Source organism: Engraulis encrasicolus, chromosome 14, assembly GCF_034702125.1.
Source record: "Engraulis encrasicolus isolate BLACKSEA-1 chromosome 14, IST_EnEncr_1.0, whole genome shotgun sequence".
Taxonomy (NCBI): Eukaryota; Metazoa; Chordata; class Actinopteri; order Clupeiformes; family Engraulidae; genus Engraulis; species Engraulis encrasicolus.
The window spans coordinates 37,347,488-37,364,182 of NC_085870.1; the positions used below are offsets into that span (position 1 = coordinate 37,347,488).

At 40.4% G+C, this 16,695-nt stretch overlaps 1 protein-coding gene across 1 annotated transcript; it reads right to left on the reverse strand.

The window, feature by feature from the left end:
• Window positions 1-4,325: 4,325 nt before the first annotated feature.
• On the reverse strand, window positions 4,326-16,694 carry LOC134462554 (myosin heavy chain, fast skeletal muscle-like). The gene is made up of 41 exons (XM_063215644.1): window positions 16,676-16,694; window positions 16,530-16,571; window positions 15,968-16,194; window positions 15,126-15,269; window positions 14,866-15,022; window positions 14,713-14,740; window positions 14,503-14,617; window positions 14,296-14,388; window positions 14,152-14,215; window positions 13,944-14,042; window positions 13,745-13,848; window positions 13,352-13,490; window positions 13,144-13,262; window positions 12,748-12,897; window positions 12,482-12,652; window positions 12,077-12,383; window positions 11,905-11,987; window positions 11,712-11,799; window positions 11,499-11,616; window positions 11,144-11,267; window positions 10,919-11,055; window positions 10,556-10,811; window positions 9,382-9,624; window positions 9,116-9,292; window positions 8,793-8,938; window positions 8,611-8,701; window positions 8,136-8,525; window positions 7,929-8,055; window positions 7,591-7,709; window positions 7,278-7,474; window positions 6,976-7,159; window positions 6,713-6,878; window positions 6,434-6,558; window positions 6,027-6,335; window positions 5,743-5,946; window positions 5,527-5,652; window positions 5,247-5,417; window positions 4,980-5,084; window positions 4,797-4,892; window positions 4,565-4,696; window positions 4,326-4,414 (listed from the first exon to the last, which is right to left on the reverse strand). Exons 3-41 carry the CDS (start codon window positions 16,175-16,177, stop codon window positions 4,400-4,402), a joined length of 5,829 nt encoding a protein of 1,942 aa, XP_063071714.1. The 5' UTR covers window positions 16,178-16,194; window positions 16,530-16,571; window positions 16,676-16,694; the 3' UTR covers window positions 4,326-4,399.
• Window position 16,695: the final 1 nt, after the last annotated feature.

Here is a 16,695-nt window from a genome sequence, read left to right on the forward strand (position 1 = left end):
AAAACATGAAGAAGTTAGTCAGATGGGATTCGCCATTCTTCATCTTAAAATTGATTAGAATGCAGGAAATTGCATCTAAAAAAAACTTTTTTTTTTGGGAGAGGACTCCCAGACCCTCCGCTGACCACAGCACCCCCTGGTCAAAATGAGTCCCCGCGTCCCTGCAATGTGTCTTGGTGACAGTGGAGTTAAAAGGCATCCCATGCAGCCGCAGTGGTAGATTCTAGCGGCTTCTCATAGGTATCCACTGATATCGATAGCACATAATAGTGCAGACAACCGCCCTTGATGTAGGCTACTCTGACTTTTGTCATGATGGTTGTTCATCTACCAATTTTACATATTACATGTTTGTACCTGTAGGGGGAGGGAAAAAAATTGAGGTGGAGGGGGGGGGCATGATTTTTTTTTTTTGACCGGACTTCCAGCGCACCAGCCCTCCCCCCCGGTAAATAACATACAGTCCCTTAATGACAAGGTATCATGGTTTTAAACTGTGTTCTGAACAGTGAGGCCTTAAATGTATCAAACAGTATGTGCCCTCATGAGCAGACAGGAAGTGGAATTTCTTCTTGTTAAAATGGCATATGTGGCATTGGACTATAACTAATGAACACCAGTTGCCCATCACTAAAATGCAACATTGAGATATGTTCATGAGGGTGATCTTGATGTGAATCAGCAGATGACTATGACAAGATAATTTACAGTGGATTGATGGTGCAACAGACTTAAAAGGGGCAGGTAGGCTAAATTTACTGCGCTAGTAGTTTGGAAGAAAGAACGCAGTAACTTCACTTACTGCGGTTAGCCTTGGTTTCCTACTGTGTTGCGAGTCAGGCGAACAAAGGCAGACTGCAGTAACTACTTAGCCTGGTCCTGACCACACCATAATACTACCATTTCCATTTTGTATTTATGGTCTGGACTTTGTTTGATCTGACGCGATTGCAGGAAGCAGGAAGGACATTTTCGGAAAAATCAGGATTTAACTTATAAGTTGTTGAACAAACATGTCTGACGTCTATCTATTGCGATGTAGGACCGTTTGACAGACATGTCTGACAGAACATCCTACCGTAGGATAAAATTGCAATGTAGGACCGTTTGTCAGAACACTTGTGCAAATCCTACCGGTCAACATCGCTCCACAGAAGACAGTTACCAGACGTAGTGTAGAGCCAAGTCTCTTGGCGAAAGTACGTAGGATTGCGCGCGAGGCTAGTAACTACTAGTGGTGTCAACAATAATCGATTCGGCAATGCAATGCAATGTGGGGCATGGACAATTCAATTCAATGCGGCAAGTTCCAGAATTAATGCAGCAAATTTTTAGATGCGTCCCACGCATCTCTATAAGAGGCTTTGTCTGTCCGTTGGTCCGTCCATCCGTCTGCCCGTCCGCCCCCCGTAATGCGTTTCTGAATTGTAATTCACCTCTGTGTTCAAAGGGCGGCACAGTCAGTTCAGCCCTTAGCAACAATAACTCTGGTTTAGCTTTGGCCATTGCCAACATTCAGAGAAACATGGCAGCGATTTCTGTGATTTCCAACATCGAAGTTGTTGCTTCATTTAAAGAGCATATGTGCTTATAAATACCATGCCTATCATGGATTGGTGTAAAAATGCACTACAAACTTATTTGACACAAATATATAGGTTTCCCCACATTGTCATTTGATCACTCGATGTTTTTAGCTAGCCGGGTAAGTTAGCCTACAGTTAGCATTCCTTAGCCTTTTACCACAACCTAACCAGACAGCCACAAGCTTATATTACACAACTCTTGTGCTTCTGTAACGATATAACGGGGTTTAAATGTTATCTAGGACCAACACGCAATCGCATTTAATATAAGCCATGTAGACACTATGTTGTGATATTGAGATCATTCGCCATTTGCTATCTGGCCTGGTCTGCCGGGTCTGTCTGCCGGGGGCTGATAGGCTAGCGAGGTCTGAAAGGCGGGTGAGAGGCGTAGCTAGCCCCGGTACTAGGTGATCTTGCGAAATATAGGGCGATGTCGCGCACGCCCGCATTTCGCTCCCTTCTGATTGACTTTCATTTGACAGCGCGCACGACTGACAGAATTTTCAATGCCGTAGAGCTACGCCTACAGCTACCTGAAGATCCCTTGTTTTATCACGTTTTGGATGACACTGCTTTGAAACATATAGACCACGATTCACCCCAACGGTTTTATTTATTTATTATTTCTCGATGTTTAGATTCTTTCCTGCACGTGATGCTGAAATGGCATGAGAGGCCTATGGTTCATATTATGTGAAATGTCAGTTTGGCTAGTAGAAAATACCAACTTAATAGCCATTTTCAACCATTAATAACTGTGTGTTTGGCTAGTAAGATTAACATATACTGTCCAACAAAAAGTTTGTTTTTAATAGGCCTAGACTAGGCCTACTAATGATGTCTGGAAATTTGGAATTTACCTGATCTATTTGAAATCCCATGGTACTTTTTCACATCCAGGCTTAAACATGGTAATCTTCCTGATAAATTACCTTGACAGGTTATGAGAAGGCCTGGGGGGCATTTGGGCAAAAAAGGTTGAGAACCACAAGCATAGACGGACGCATCTGTTGTCCGCCTGTCGAGCTTCTTTAAGTTTCAATCACTTCTGTGGATATTTGGGGAGCAAATGAATGTTAAATTAAATAAAAGCACTTCAAAGCATTGAAATTTGCAAGACTGATACACAAAACAGCCAATAAAATGTTGCTCAGTATCTGACTACATGTATTGCCTCATCATGATGAAACATTTGCTTTGCTTTCAGTAGAAATGTAATGCATTGCAATGCATTGTAGAGTTGAATCGAATCAAATCGAATCGTGAGGACAGTGCCAATGCGCACCACTAGTGACTACATGTATTGCGTTTAGCCTTGGTTTTCTTAGAATGTTCAAGTCAGGCAAACAAAGGCGAGCCGCAGTAATGTCACTGCGGTTAGCCTTGGTTTTAGGTCGAATTGTGTAATTACTGTGAAATTGACATATTAATATATTTAAAGCGGGGCACATTTGGACCACAACACTTTGTCACAAAATAAATAAGGTGCTATTTAGGCCATTTTCTGTATAAACTCAATTTCGACCAAATATGTAGTTACTGGGATTAGCCTTTATACGGCAGAATAGTGATATTGATGTGCATGCACACAATATTGCGGGAAAAAATCAACAAAAAAGAAACAAAAGCTGACTCTGCTGCGTATATATCACGATTTCTGAATTCGATACAATATGGTTACAGCTCTAATTATAACGTTAATTAGATTAGAACATCCTTGAGTCTCCTGCTCCATTTAACTTAGGTCTATGCTGCACCATCATTTTTTTTAACGATTCAGTTTTTGCAAATTGGTAGCTTGAACCGCTATCTAACACACGACTGATGTTTTAATGGAGTTTTGAGATTTCAGTGAGTGCTTAATGACAAGGTATCATGGTTTTAAACTGTGTTCTGAATAGTAAGGCCTTAAATGTATCAAACCGTATGTGCCCTCATGAGCAGACAGGAAGTGGTATTTCTTCTTGTTAAAATGGAATAGCCATATATGGCATTGGACTAGCCTGGTGAACCAGCGCCACCCGCTGGACGGCAAAATAGTCTGGTTTATCAGGCTAGCATTGGACTATAACTAATGAACATTGGTTGCCCATCACTAAAATGCAACATTGAGATATGTTCATGAAGTTGATCTTGATGTGAATCAGCAGATGACTATGACAAGATAATTTACAGTGGATTGCTGGTGCAACAGACTTAAAAGGGGCAGGTAGGCTAAATTTACTGCGCTAGTAGTTTGGAAGAAAGAACGCAGTAACTTCACTTACTGCGGTTAGCCTTGGTTTTCTACTGTGTTGCGAGTCAGGCGAACAAAGGTAGACCGCAGTAACTACTAGTGGTGTCAACAATAATCGATTCGGCAATGCAATGCAATGTGGGGCATGGACAATTCAATTCAATGCGGCAAGTTCCAGAATCAATGCGGCAAATTTTTAGATGCGTCCCACACATCTCTATAAGAGTCTTTGTCTGTCCGTTGGTCCGTCCCTTGGTCCGTTCGTCCGAATTGTGTAATTACTGTGAAGTTGACATATTAATATCTTCAAAACGGGGCACATTTGGACCACAAAACTTTGTCAAAAAATAAATAAGGTGCTATTTAGGCCATTTTCTGTATGAACTCAATTTCGACCAAATATGTAGTTACTGGGATTAGCCTTTATACGGCAGAATAGTGATATTGATGTGCATGCATACAATATTGCGGGAAGAAATCAACAAAAGAGAAACAAAAGCTGTTATTCTTAAATAGTTTTATTAAGGATTTCATATTATATGAATTCCTTCTTTATTTAGGTTTTCCTTACTGGTTACTCCTCTTTGGCCTGCAACACATAAAAAGCAGAAGAAAGTCAATATGTGATTGTGACTAACTCTGATCTATTAATGTGATGGTTGTATAATATTGTCAGTACAGTATTTCCTCTTAAAATATTGATGTGCCGTTTTCTTTTCCATAGCCGTCCTTACTGTACCTTGCCAGAATCACGGCTCTTGGCCCTCAGCTTGTTGACCTGGGACTCAGCGATGTCAGCACGCTCTGCAGCCTCCTCAAGCTCATGCTGCACCTTCCTGTACCTGGACAGGTGAGTGTTGGCCTGCTCCTCCTGTGAAATATACATTATTTAAAGTTTAAAAAGATTCACTTCAGATTAAGGATTTACTTGAGTAAGTATTAAGTATTAAGTATTTAAGGCCTTTACTCACAGCTTCCTCAGCCTGCCTCTTGTAGGCCTTGACTTTCATCTGAAGTTTGTCCACCAAGTCCTGCAGTCTGGTGACATTCTTCTTGTCCTCCTCAGTCTGCACAGTTTTAATGAAAATGATTGTAGTTAGCTGATAATGTCTTACATTAATTCATGTAGGTCCACATGAATTAGGCTCATTCACCTGGTAGGTAAGCTCCTTGACCCTCCTCTCATATTTGCGGACACCTTTCACAGCATCAGCTCCACGTCTTTGTTCTGCATCGACCTCACCTTCCAGCTCACGCACCTGTGACAACAGATGATTTGCTTGAGTCCAATGAACAGTAAAACAATAGCAATGAGTGTCCTACAGCCATAAAAACACATACTTTAGTACACTTAACTTGCAAACATTTTGTCCTTAATTTTCTTTGTGATCAAAAAAGCATTTCTACATATTTCAAAATACCCTGGACTCCAGTTTCTGGAGTTGTTTCTTTCCACCCTTCATGGCCAGGTTCTCAGCCTCATCCAGGCGGTGTTGCAGGTCCTTCACAGTGACCTCCAGGTTCTTCTTCATCCTCTCCAGATGTGCACAGGTGTCCTGTTCTTTCTTCAGTTCCTCAGCCATCATAGCAGCCTAAAGATAAAACAATGTATTGTTTTTGTTTTAATTGTTATCAAAGATGTGTAGGGAAGCTTTATCCTTTGCAACAGCATTGTGTACTGTATTCAACAGTTCAACTCACATCAGTGATGGCCTTCTTGGCCTTGTCTTCTGCATTTCTGGCCTCTTGAACAGTGTCATCAACCTCACCCTGAACCTGGACAAGGTCACCCTCCAGCTTCTTCTTGGTGCTCAAGAGGCTAGTATTCTAAATGAGGAAAAACGAACAAATCATTTTCAATATTGAAATAATGATTGAATATTTAATACACTACAGCAGCTTGTTTTCTTCACTTACCTGTGAATGCAGCAACCCAACACGCTCACTGACATCAACCAGTTCCTGCTCAGCCACTTTACGGCTTCTCTCTGTCTGTTCCAAAGCAGCTCTCAGCTCCTCAATCTCAGCTACCATGAGGCCATTCCTGCGCTCCACCATGGCAACCTGCTCCTTCATGTCATCTTGTCCTCTTACAGCATCATCAAGGTGCAGTTGGGCATCCTGTGTATAATACCATGAAAATGAGAAAAAATATCTTTTAATCTTTAACTGGTTTATTAAATGTTGGACTTTGATTATACCTTGAGTTGTCCTTGGACATTCCTGAGCTGCTTCATTGATTCAGCTGCCTGGCGGTTTGCATGGCTGAGTTGTACTTCCAGCTCATTGAGGTCTCCTTCCATCTTCTTCTTGACTCTCAGGGCATCATTTCTGCTCCTGACCTCAGAGTCAAGAGTGCTCTGCATGGTATCAATCACCCTCTGGCTGTTCCTCTTGATCTGCTCCATCTCCTCATCCTTCTCTGCCAGCTTCCTGTCAACCTCACCTTTCACCTGGTTAAGCTCCAGCTGAACACGGAGAATCTTGGACTCTTCATGCTCAAGTGTACCCTAATTCGAGAGACATTTAAAGTAATAAATGTTACTATGTTAGCACCAGAGAAGATGTACATGAATGATTTACAAAAAGGTTATTGTCTTAATCCTACCTCTGCCTCTTCTAGTGCAGTTTGGACTTCTGATTTCTCAGTCTCCACTGTCTTCTTAGCCTTTTCAAGCTCATGAATACTCTTGCCAGTTTCACCAAGTTGCTCGGTGAGGTCAGAAATTTCCTCTGTAGAAGTCAATAGTAATAGTGATAGCAATTGTTTTATTGGAATAGTTCTGAATGGCCTACACATAGATTATGCCATTTTAATTACTATTCAGTTTGTAGTATACTTCATTAATATTTGATACAAGGGTGTGGAGGAGATATATTGACATACGCTGTAAGTTCTTATTCTCCCTCTTCAGGGTCTCCAGCTGATCCAGAGCCTCCTCATATGAGTTCTTCATCTTGAAGAGCTCAGTGCCGAGAGAACGAGCTTCTTTTTGAGCACCTTCCAGCTCAGCCTGGCCCTCTTCAAACTTCTGCTTCCAATCTGCCAGGACCTTATACGAAAGAATAAAAGCAGATTAATGAAAACACTATATGATATTGGGCACAAATTCAATGCTAAACAAAGCCGTATGTCGTCATTTCATATACCTTGTCAAAGTTCCTTTGCTTCTTATCAAGGTTTGCAGCCAATGCATTTGCTCTCTCCACATCAATCATGAGATCCTCCACTTCACCCTGGAGTCTCTGTTTGGTCTTCTCCAGGGATGCACATTTGGAGTTGACGGCCTCAATGGACTCCTCAGCATCCTGGAGACGCTGTGCAAGCTTTTTCCTAAAGGAAAGATCATTTCATAAAATGTGTTAATGCTCATAGTCATAGTTGATGGATTGCAAATGACTGTGTTGATTAGATTTTGTATTACAGAAATTGAATTAAAATGATATCTAACTTTGATTCCTCCAGCTCTTCAGTGCGTTGGATAGCATCAGTCTCATATTTGGACCTCCACTGAGCCACCTCACTGTTGGCCTTGGACATTCCACGCTGCAGCTCAGCCTTGGCCTCCTGCTCCTCCTCAAACTGCTCCCTGAGCAGGTCACAGTCATGACGTGCTGATTGGACAGCATGAGCCAGGGCATTCTTGGCCTTTAGGCAGGTATTAAAAATATTTATTAGACGGATGATGACAAGTATAACACATTGGGTATACTGATATTTAAAAAAATCCTAAACTAATGCTCAAGTTAAATTGCCAATCTTACCTTGACTTCCTCCTCAACCGCCCTCTTCAGCTCCTCAATCTGCTGGACATAAGCTTGTTTGCCTCTGGTCAGCTGAGAGACGAGAGCTTCCTTCTCCTCAAGCTGACGGGAAAACTCACCTTTGGGACATGGCATTATATTAGTTTCATCCAAAGTGTTTTGTAAAGGCACAAAAGCTTTAACAAAGTTGGAGCGGGCAGCACCTTTTCACTAAGTTTTGAGAATATTGTAGTCCTTCTCCCATAGTTGTAACAGTTTTTTTTTCTCCCTCCCGTCATACTTTTCAATTCACATTTTTAAAATCAAATCATCCTTTTATCTTTATATTTTTCACTTACCATTTTCAGTAGTGAGTCTTGCTCTCTGTGCGCTCATATCATTAAGCTGACGGTGGTTTTCATCTGCCTTTGCTTTAATCTCACTCGTTTGGTCTTCAAGGGTGCGACACATCTTTTCCAGATTTGCCTGAATATGCAAAGTTAATCATGTTATCATGTTCAACCACTGGACATATCAATAAATGTTTCATTCTTTTAAGGTAATACCTTTGCTTTAGCCACAGCCTCCATATTACTGGAGAGGTCATCTATCTCCATTTTGTATTCACTCTTCTCCTTCTCCAGCTTCTGTTTCACACGTTGAAGGTTGTCAATTTGCTCTCCCAGTTCTGCCACGCTGTCAGCCTGCTTCTTGCGAAGAGCAGAGGCAGTAGCTTCATGCTGAAGGGTAGACTCTTCAAGATCACGACGCAGCTTCTGGAACTCAGCCTCTCGCTTCTTGTTCATCTCAATTTGAGCAGCAGTGGCCCCACCAGCCTCCTCAAGCCTCTCACTGATCTCCTCAAGTTCCCTGGAGAGATCAGCTCTCTGCTTCTCAATTTTAGCTCGAGCAGCACGCTCAGCTTCAATCTCCTCTTCTAGTTCCTCAATGCGGGCCTAAATATTTTTTTTATAAAGGTTAGTACTTTGAACTTCTTTGATCCAAAAGAGAGAACATAGAAGTATTTTAATGATTAATCACCTGAAGTTCTTTAATCTTCTTTTGAAGTTGAGCTCCAAGTGATTGCTCATCTTCAATCTTGCTGAGATACTGACTTATCTCAAAGTCTTTCCTATAAAATCAAGAATTTTTATCAAAAGATATCAAAAGATAGAAATCAAGCAACCACATATTACATGTGATGAATTATTTTTGTTTCGTACTTTTTGATTTTCTCATCAGACTGTTGCTTGTCATTCTCCAGATCCATGATGGCTTCTTGACTAAGTTTGAGGTCACCCTCAAGCTTCCTCTTGGCCCTTTCAAGGTCCATGCGGAGTTTCTTCTCTTGCTCCAATGAGCCCTCCAGCTTTTGTAAAGTGAATATGGAAAACAAAGGTTATACTGTACAGCTACCACTATATTAACGTGCATACTTTTTGTTGTTGTTTTCATTGAGATTTTACTTATTTGTTCTTGTTTCTTCATTTTTGTCATTGTAATGTCAACAGTTCATAATTTACATTTCTATATGTACGTTACTTACATCATCCACTTGTTGTTCAAGCTTGGTCTTTGACTTTGTCAGAGTGTTGCATTTGTCTTCCTCTGCTTGGAGATCATCCAGAGTCTGCTGGTGTGCCTCTTGGAGGGCTTTCTTTTCCTTGGTCAACTTGGCAATACTCTCATCCTGAGAAGCCATCTCCTCTGTCAGGTTTTTAACCTAAAAAACAAAGTGATGTTATAGATGGTTTCAGTTAACAATTTCTCGTCTTGCAGTACGATTGTGATTCAAATGTATTAAACAAAGACCTTGTTTTCTGTGGCATGCTTCTCCTTTTCCACTTTGGCCAAGGTAAGCTCTAGGTCATCAATGTCCTTCTTCAGCTCAGAGCACTCATCCTCCAGTTTCCTCTTTTTAGCAGTGAGCTCAGCATTGATCTCCTCCTCATCCTCCAGCCTCTCGGTTGTCTCTTTGAGTTTGGCTTCCAGTTGGATTTTGCTCTTAATAAGTCCCTCACATCTCTCCTCAGCATCTGAGAGACACTCAGTTTCCTGGTGTAAAAGAAGAAAGTTTGTCAGATTTTTTATTTATATTTTAACACCTTATGTGGAATGTCTTTATTGGTTTCTTGGTTATTGATGCTTTTTAAATTGTTTTAAATAGCCGGGCTAGGGCTAGTTGTGCAGGGTAATCAAATGGAAGAAAATCTGTGCGGAACACTGAGGATCCACCATCTGGTATTCTTTTCTTTTGTGTGATTCACAGCTGTGCCAATCGTATAACCAATAGAGGGAAAGACTTTTTTTTACTAAAGTACTAAAGATATAGCCTAGGTCAGAAATTGAGCAAGCTCACACAGCAATGCAAAATGGATTTTTGCATTTTAAAGCATATATAAAGCACCAGAACGATAAGCACTGAAATCGTTTCACAATGCCCTGTATACCACACATGCTAGTTTCTCAAACGTTATAGAACTTTACATTTCTTAATATGGACTACTGTCAGGGATGAAAGTATATGCCAGTGTGCTTAGGTGCATAGTTGGCTGCCAGTAAGAGAAAATATTTATTACTTGCAAAAATACAAACTAAAAAAAAAAACTGAAAAAAAAGTGTCTGAAAAAGAAAATAACGCAATAGTCGCAAAACATGTGTATCTGATATTTGCGTTGGCTGTCATTTGTTTTTATTCTGGCACCACAAAATAATGAAAATATGCTTTGCTTGTTGTCTGTTATTGTCACAACCTAAGATATTTTGTTTTCTGTCAGTCTGACAACTATTGTCATGACGTCGTGTATGTGGTCTTTCAAGTATGCTGCTTGTTCCCAAAACAAAGAAAGAGTAGATGTGCTGGGCCCTTCTGAAGTATCAAAAGTTTTTACTAGGCCTACATTACTACAGTCAAAATGAATCATACTGTATCATTTCAGCTTATTTTATGTCTTAACATACAGGAAACTATGAAGAGATTACTCACAGATGCCACTTGTAATTGCAGATCATTCTTTTCCTGAAGCAGTGAAACCATCTTCTCCTCTAAGTCCTTCTTCCTTGCGAGGGCAACCTCCAGGTCAGCCTTCATTTTGCCAAAACTCTCCTTCATACTTGCAAGTTCCTTCTCAGTCTCAGCACTCTTCAGAAGTGGCTTGATCTTGAAGTACACTCCCATCCATGGCCAGTTTTTCACATTCATGAATGAGCGGATATTGTACTGGATGGTGTAGATAGCTTCCCTGTGCGTGGGATCATGCATTTTCAATGAGAAGTAATCTTTGTGGACTCAGAAATATTAACAATGTGAATATATTTTGGGGAAAATTGAGCTTCCCCTCCAAATCACCTCCTTTCCATCATCTTGACAAACTCCCTCCTCATCAGGTAAGCACGGCAGAGCGCTTGAGTCATTGTGACCAGAATTGACAACTTCTCATCTCGCATCTCCTCAAGGGTCCCCAGCAGCCCAGCTTTGAAGAATACCTACAAGAGTTTGTATCATTTAGCATTTTTTTCATTTTCACAGCTCAACAGGTAATATCTTGTGGACAGGATGTTTTCAGTAATTTACCTTGGTGTGTCCAAACATGTATTGAGTGTGGTCCACATCAATGGAACCCAAGAGCTTCTCTGAAGCCTTCTTGTTGTCAATGAACTGTCCTTCTGGGATAACACTGGCATTCAGCACTTTGTATCTGAAATGGTGTGAATAGGCAATGTTTTCAGATGTTAGTGTGAAAAGTGTACACTGCTATCATTATGTCCTAAGTCTTGCTTCCTGAAGTCACACTTTGAACCTATTTGATTATTAGGTGATTATAGAAAAAAGACACGTCAATTGTGGCTCCTTTACACCTTCATCATTGTAAAACAAAACATTTTGATGTTTAGACCTTATTGTTAAATAGCACAAAAAATCTGTTAACCTCTGCTTGAAGTCAGCATAAATGATTCTGCTGGGGAAGCCCTTTCTGCAGATTCTGATACCCTCCAGCACACCATTACATCTCAGTTGGTGAAGCACCAGAAAGTTCTCCATCAAGCCTTAAAAAAATATATATTGCATGAAGTCACTATCCAAGTAAAGTTCACAGCACATCCAAAAAAGTTCTCCAAAGTATGTTAAGCAATTAGCTCACCAGGAGTCTTAGACTCATTAGGAATCAAGCAGCGCACAAAGTGAGGATGGGTGCTCCTCAGATTGGTCATCAGCTTGCCCAAGTTCTCCTGTGGGCAGGAGCACATGAAAATTACATGTTTACATATACATATACGTATGTCACAAAATAATGAATCAGGGAATTCGGAAAAAACAACAATTGAATGAATTACCCTGAACAGAGCGGACACCGTCTGGAAGGAGCCACCCTTCTTCTTCTTGCCACCGCCCTTACCGCCCTTACCACCAGCATCAGCTGTGTCATTGATATGACAAGACAATGAAAAACTTCACTCTTTACTTAGACTGTAGGGTTAAAATACTGAGGGAAATAAGCATTCATACCTTCAGGACCACCGTGGGTTGCATACAACAAGGCCAGCAGTTTCACTGATGACTTCTGGTACAGCTGCACAACAGAGTCGTTCAGTGGATCCTTGTTCTTGTCCAACCAACCAGTGATGTTGTAGTCCACAGTGCCAGCATAGTGCACAAGGGAGAAGTGGGCCTCTGCCTTACCCTTTGCTGGTTTGGGTTTCTCAAAGCACTTGGTTTTGCCAAGATGCTGATCATACAACTTGCCCTTGAAGGTAGTGTCTGAGGCCTTGGGGAACATGCACTCCTCTTCAAGAATGGAGAAGATGCCCAGTGGCTGTTAATGAAGGCCATGTTACCTTTCAGTACATTGGCTGTGTACATTTTAATGTGCTTTTGTTAAAAAATGTTTTTTGTATTTGTCATGTATATTACCTTTTCAATAAGCTCTATGCAGGCAGCCAGATCCATACCAAAGTCAATGAATTCCCACACAATACCGTCTTTCTTGTACTCCTCTTGTTCAAGTACAAACATGGTGTGATTGAAGAACTGTTGCAGTTTCTCATTGGTGAAGTTGATACACAGCTGTTCCAAGCTGTTGTACTGTTGAAGACACATTCCATCAATGGCATAAAAGTGAAGTTAAACTCTCTAATTAAGATACATTGTGGAACTAAGATGAGTAGATGAGTACTCACATCAAAGATCTCAAATCCTGCAATGTCCAGCACACCAATGAAGAACTGTCTTGCCTGTTTGGTGTCCAACATCTCATTGATGCGGATGACCATCCACAAAAACATCTTCTCGTATACTGACTTACAAAGAGCTGAAACCGAATTGTTCACCTAATGAAAACAATTGGCCATTAAATATTTGTCAACAAAAATGACTGATATACAGTAACACATTGTCATAATCACCATTCAGTGTGCTAACGAATGAGAGACTATTAATTAAAAATAAATAAATTCAGCATTACTGTATATTTCACAGCACATGTAGTGTATAATAGCCTACTTCTCCAAGGTAAACATTAGCTCACACTAAGAGGCCTAATGATCTTTCCAAGTATATTTTAAATACATACTAACCTGTGGTACAGTTTGGCCTTTGGTCACAAACTCATTTCCGACCTTCACTCTTGGGTAGCACAGACACTTCAGCATATCAGCAGAGTTCAGGCCCATGAGGTAAGCGATTTTGTCGGCCTCTGAGAAGAATTCAGAGTTTAGTCTTGTGTTGTTAACACATTTAAATTAGATTTTATTGTGGACTCTGTCTCTATCATGCAATTCTTACCCTCAGTGCCATCAGGCTCAGCCTGCTCCTCTCTCTGCTTCTGCTTGAACTTCATGTTGCCATGATGCATTACAGCTCCGGTCAGTTTGTAGATGCCCAGTTTCTCATCAGCATTGAAGCCCAGGATGTCAATAGCCGTCTGTTGAGAAAAGGTTTTTGATATGGACTGAGTCAGAAATGATTACTCGCTGTGTGCATGAGACGAAACAGCTTTAAAAGAAAAATAGAATTATAGGAATTGCATAATTGCAAAACAGGACAACAACAACAAAAAACACACAAACACAAATCAGACGATACCGTTAAGCTCAATTGTTCTTAAACTGGGACAATTTTACTTTAATTTTGTTTTTTTGTGTTCATATTCACGCTTCCCCAACTTAAACATCTTACATCAGTAGCAATGAACTCCTCAATATCATCAATGCTCTTGACAGTGATTTCACCTTGGCTGATCATAGGGAAATCATAGGGGTTTTGGGTGATAAGCAGGCCCTCTGGAAAAAAAACAGACAATGCATAAGATGGGGTCAGTGTGTTTTCCTTTTAGTATAAGCATTTTTTCATTTGAGGTAGAAGAATCATGTATTACCAATCAGCTCCGGCTTGTGCCCAGTCATGAGTTGGTAGAAGATATGGTAGCTCCTCTCAGCAGACAACTGGAATGTCACTCTTGACTTCTCCAGCAGATCTATTATGTATAATTTGAAATTATTACATGTGTTATTAGTAGTTTATTTCTCTTTTTTTATTAATATTGAATCTGTGTTCAAGACTTAATTAAAATTCAAGAGTCTTACAAGTCTCAATATCAGCAGAAGCCAGCTTGCCAGTTTGGCCAAAATGAATTCTGATGAATTTACCCTGAAGAGATAGAAACATATGTTACCCAGATTGTTGAAGGAAATGCAATTATTTATCCACTAACATGTTCAAATACTTACAAAACGGGAGGAGTTGTCATTCCTCACAGTCTTGGCATTACCATAAGCCTCCAGTAGAGGGTTGGCTGCAATGATCTGGTCCTCCAGTGACCCCTAGAGGGCAGTGAAAGACGTTCATGGATGTGAAGGTTTAAAATTATTACACTATGATGTGAACTCATACAGTGCACGCACACAATATACATGTGCATCAATACTGTTATATACCTGGATTTTTCCAGCTTGTGCTGGCTGTTCTTTCTTTCCTCCAGCCACTGCAATTGTTGCAAAGTACTGGATGACACGCTTGGTGTTGACAGTCTTCCCTGCACCGGATTCTCCACTGGGGGTAAAAGCAAGAAATAACATTATCAAGCATGTTTGCTAAAGCATACTGTATGGTCTTACAAAGCATTGTAATATAATGATTTTACTTACGTAATAAGGACTGACTGATTCTCACGATCTGGAAAATAATGATATTACATTAGTAAATCAGCCTTTTTGCAGATCATGCAATGTAGAAAGAGATATACAAGTATACAGATAATGGAAAATGTTGAAATATTGTGAATGGTCATATACGCTGACCTTGGAGCATGAACTGATAGGCATTATCAGAGATGGAGAAGATATGGGGTGGAGCCTCAATCCTCTTCTTGCCTCTGTATCCTTCAACAACAACTTGATCGTACACTGGGAGCCACTTGTAGGGGTTCACTGTGACGCAGAACAGCCCAGAGTAGGTCTGATGAAGAGTAAAAAGTTTTTTTTTATTACATCCTTTGATAATATTGCACTTATATTTTCAGTAAACCAAGGTCAGTTCTTTTTTTTGGTAAAAATCTTACGTAGATCATCCATGCTGCATAACGCTCTTTCAGGTTGAACAACACAGAAGGCTCGTGGAGGTGGGTCATCATGGCCATGTCCTCAATTTTGTCATATTTTGGAGGATTCATGGGGAAGATTTCATCCTCCTTCACCGTGACTTCCTGTAAGATATGATAAACAATTTGCTTCTAACTTCCTGCAACATGTGAAAATTATGCAGAATATGGAATTGTAGGAAAACAAATCAGGAAAAAGAAGGCCGGTGTTTGTCTAACCTTGGTCACAGTAATGAAGCCAGCTTTTTTTGTCTTTATGGCTGAGGCTACGTGGCTACGGAATCAGACTTTCAGACTCCAGAAGTTTGAAAATCCCATTGACTCCAATTTTAACCAGACAATTTTGACACTTCAAATATATAGTACACTAACTGCTTGGTTCAAAGATCCAAATAAGTTTTCGTCTGTCAATCGTGGTAATACACATGACAATTACATTGTCTACTATTATTGTGACTAGTATTTTAAACTCTTTCCATTGTACACATAGCAATGTGTACGTTTTACAAACTAGCGTGGTTGGCAGGGCTGGCATGATTGACGGTAACAGCCGGTTCCTCCAGACATTGCAGACACATTTCGACTTTGATTAAGAAGGCGGATTGAAAATTATGCTAGATGCATTAAAAAAGCAACAATGTGTGCTTCAAATCCATCCTCGTTTCAGCTGTGCAAAAGCCTATGGGTGATATCACGGATGCTTCGCCCACTTATTATACAGTCATTTAACTATTGTCGTCATCTCACTGAAACGGACGTGTACTTATTCTTTCATAACTGGAAAAAAAAAACATTTCACTTACTTTGCTCTTATCACCCTCTAGAGTGTCCACTGTGGCTTTGCCCCCGTCTCTTTTCTTCAGAGTGCATTTCACATAATCTTCCGCTTTGTCAACACAAAAGAAAGCCGATTTGGCATCAAAGGGTCTGGTTTGGGCCTCAAGACGCTCCTTCTCTGGCTTGCGGAGGTAGATGGCCGCAGGGCCAAAGCACTCCATATCTCCATCCCCCATGGTGGCAGGTTGGTTATCTAGGAAAAGGTGTTTTGTTACCACTGTTTCTGGTGTATGTTACAGATTGTGTACACAAGCACTTCATCACAATTTCTTAAAAAGCTTTTTTTGCTTGCTTAGTATTCATCATTATGCTCAATATACTGACAGTTTCAAAGTAAATGTTTATTTGGAAGTAGTTACTTTAACGTATTCCAGAGAGAGAAAGAAACAGAGAGTATTTTTCTTTGGGTTATGGCTGATAGAGATAGAGGTCGAAGTACTAGCAAATTGGACATGAACAGAATCTGATGAATTATGCTACATGGACACAACTTAAACCGTCTTTTTAGTTTCTTTTTATGATACTCACCTTTTCACCTCCAATCAGAAACTGATGTTAAGTCTAGCGTGTCTGTAAAATATACAAAATAACAATATTTTAATTCTGATGTTTTTCATGACTTGAGCTTTGGCTTTCCCTACAGCTACCACTCCAGCTGTCCAAAGAATACTCACCTGTAGAAGGCAGCAGTTGG

Excerpts from the sequence above, each read along its gene's own strand:
- LOC134462554 (XM_063215644.1), bottom strand. The coding sequence starts at position 16,177 with ATGGGGGATGGAGATATGGAGTGCTTTGGCCCTGCGGCCATCTACCTC. Across the intron at positions 14,618-14,712 it reads AATCAGTCAGTCCTTATTAC|TGGAGAATCCGGTGCAGGGA; the intron begins GTAAGTAAAATC and ends TTTTACCCCCAG. Across the intron at positions 10,812-10,918 it reads GTCAAGATGATGGAAAGGAG|GGAAGCTATCTACACCATCC; the intron begins GTGATTTGGAGG and ends TCCCACGCACAG.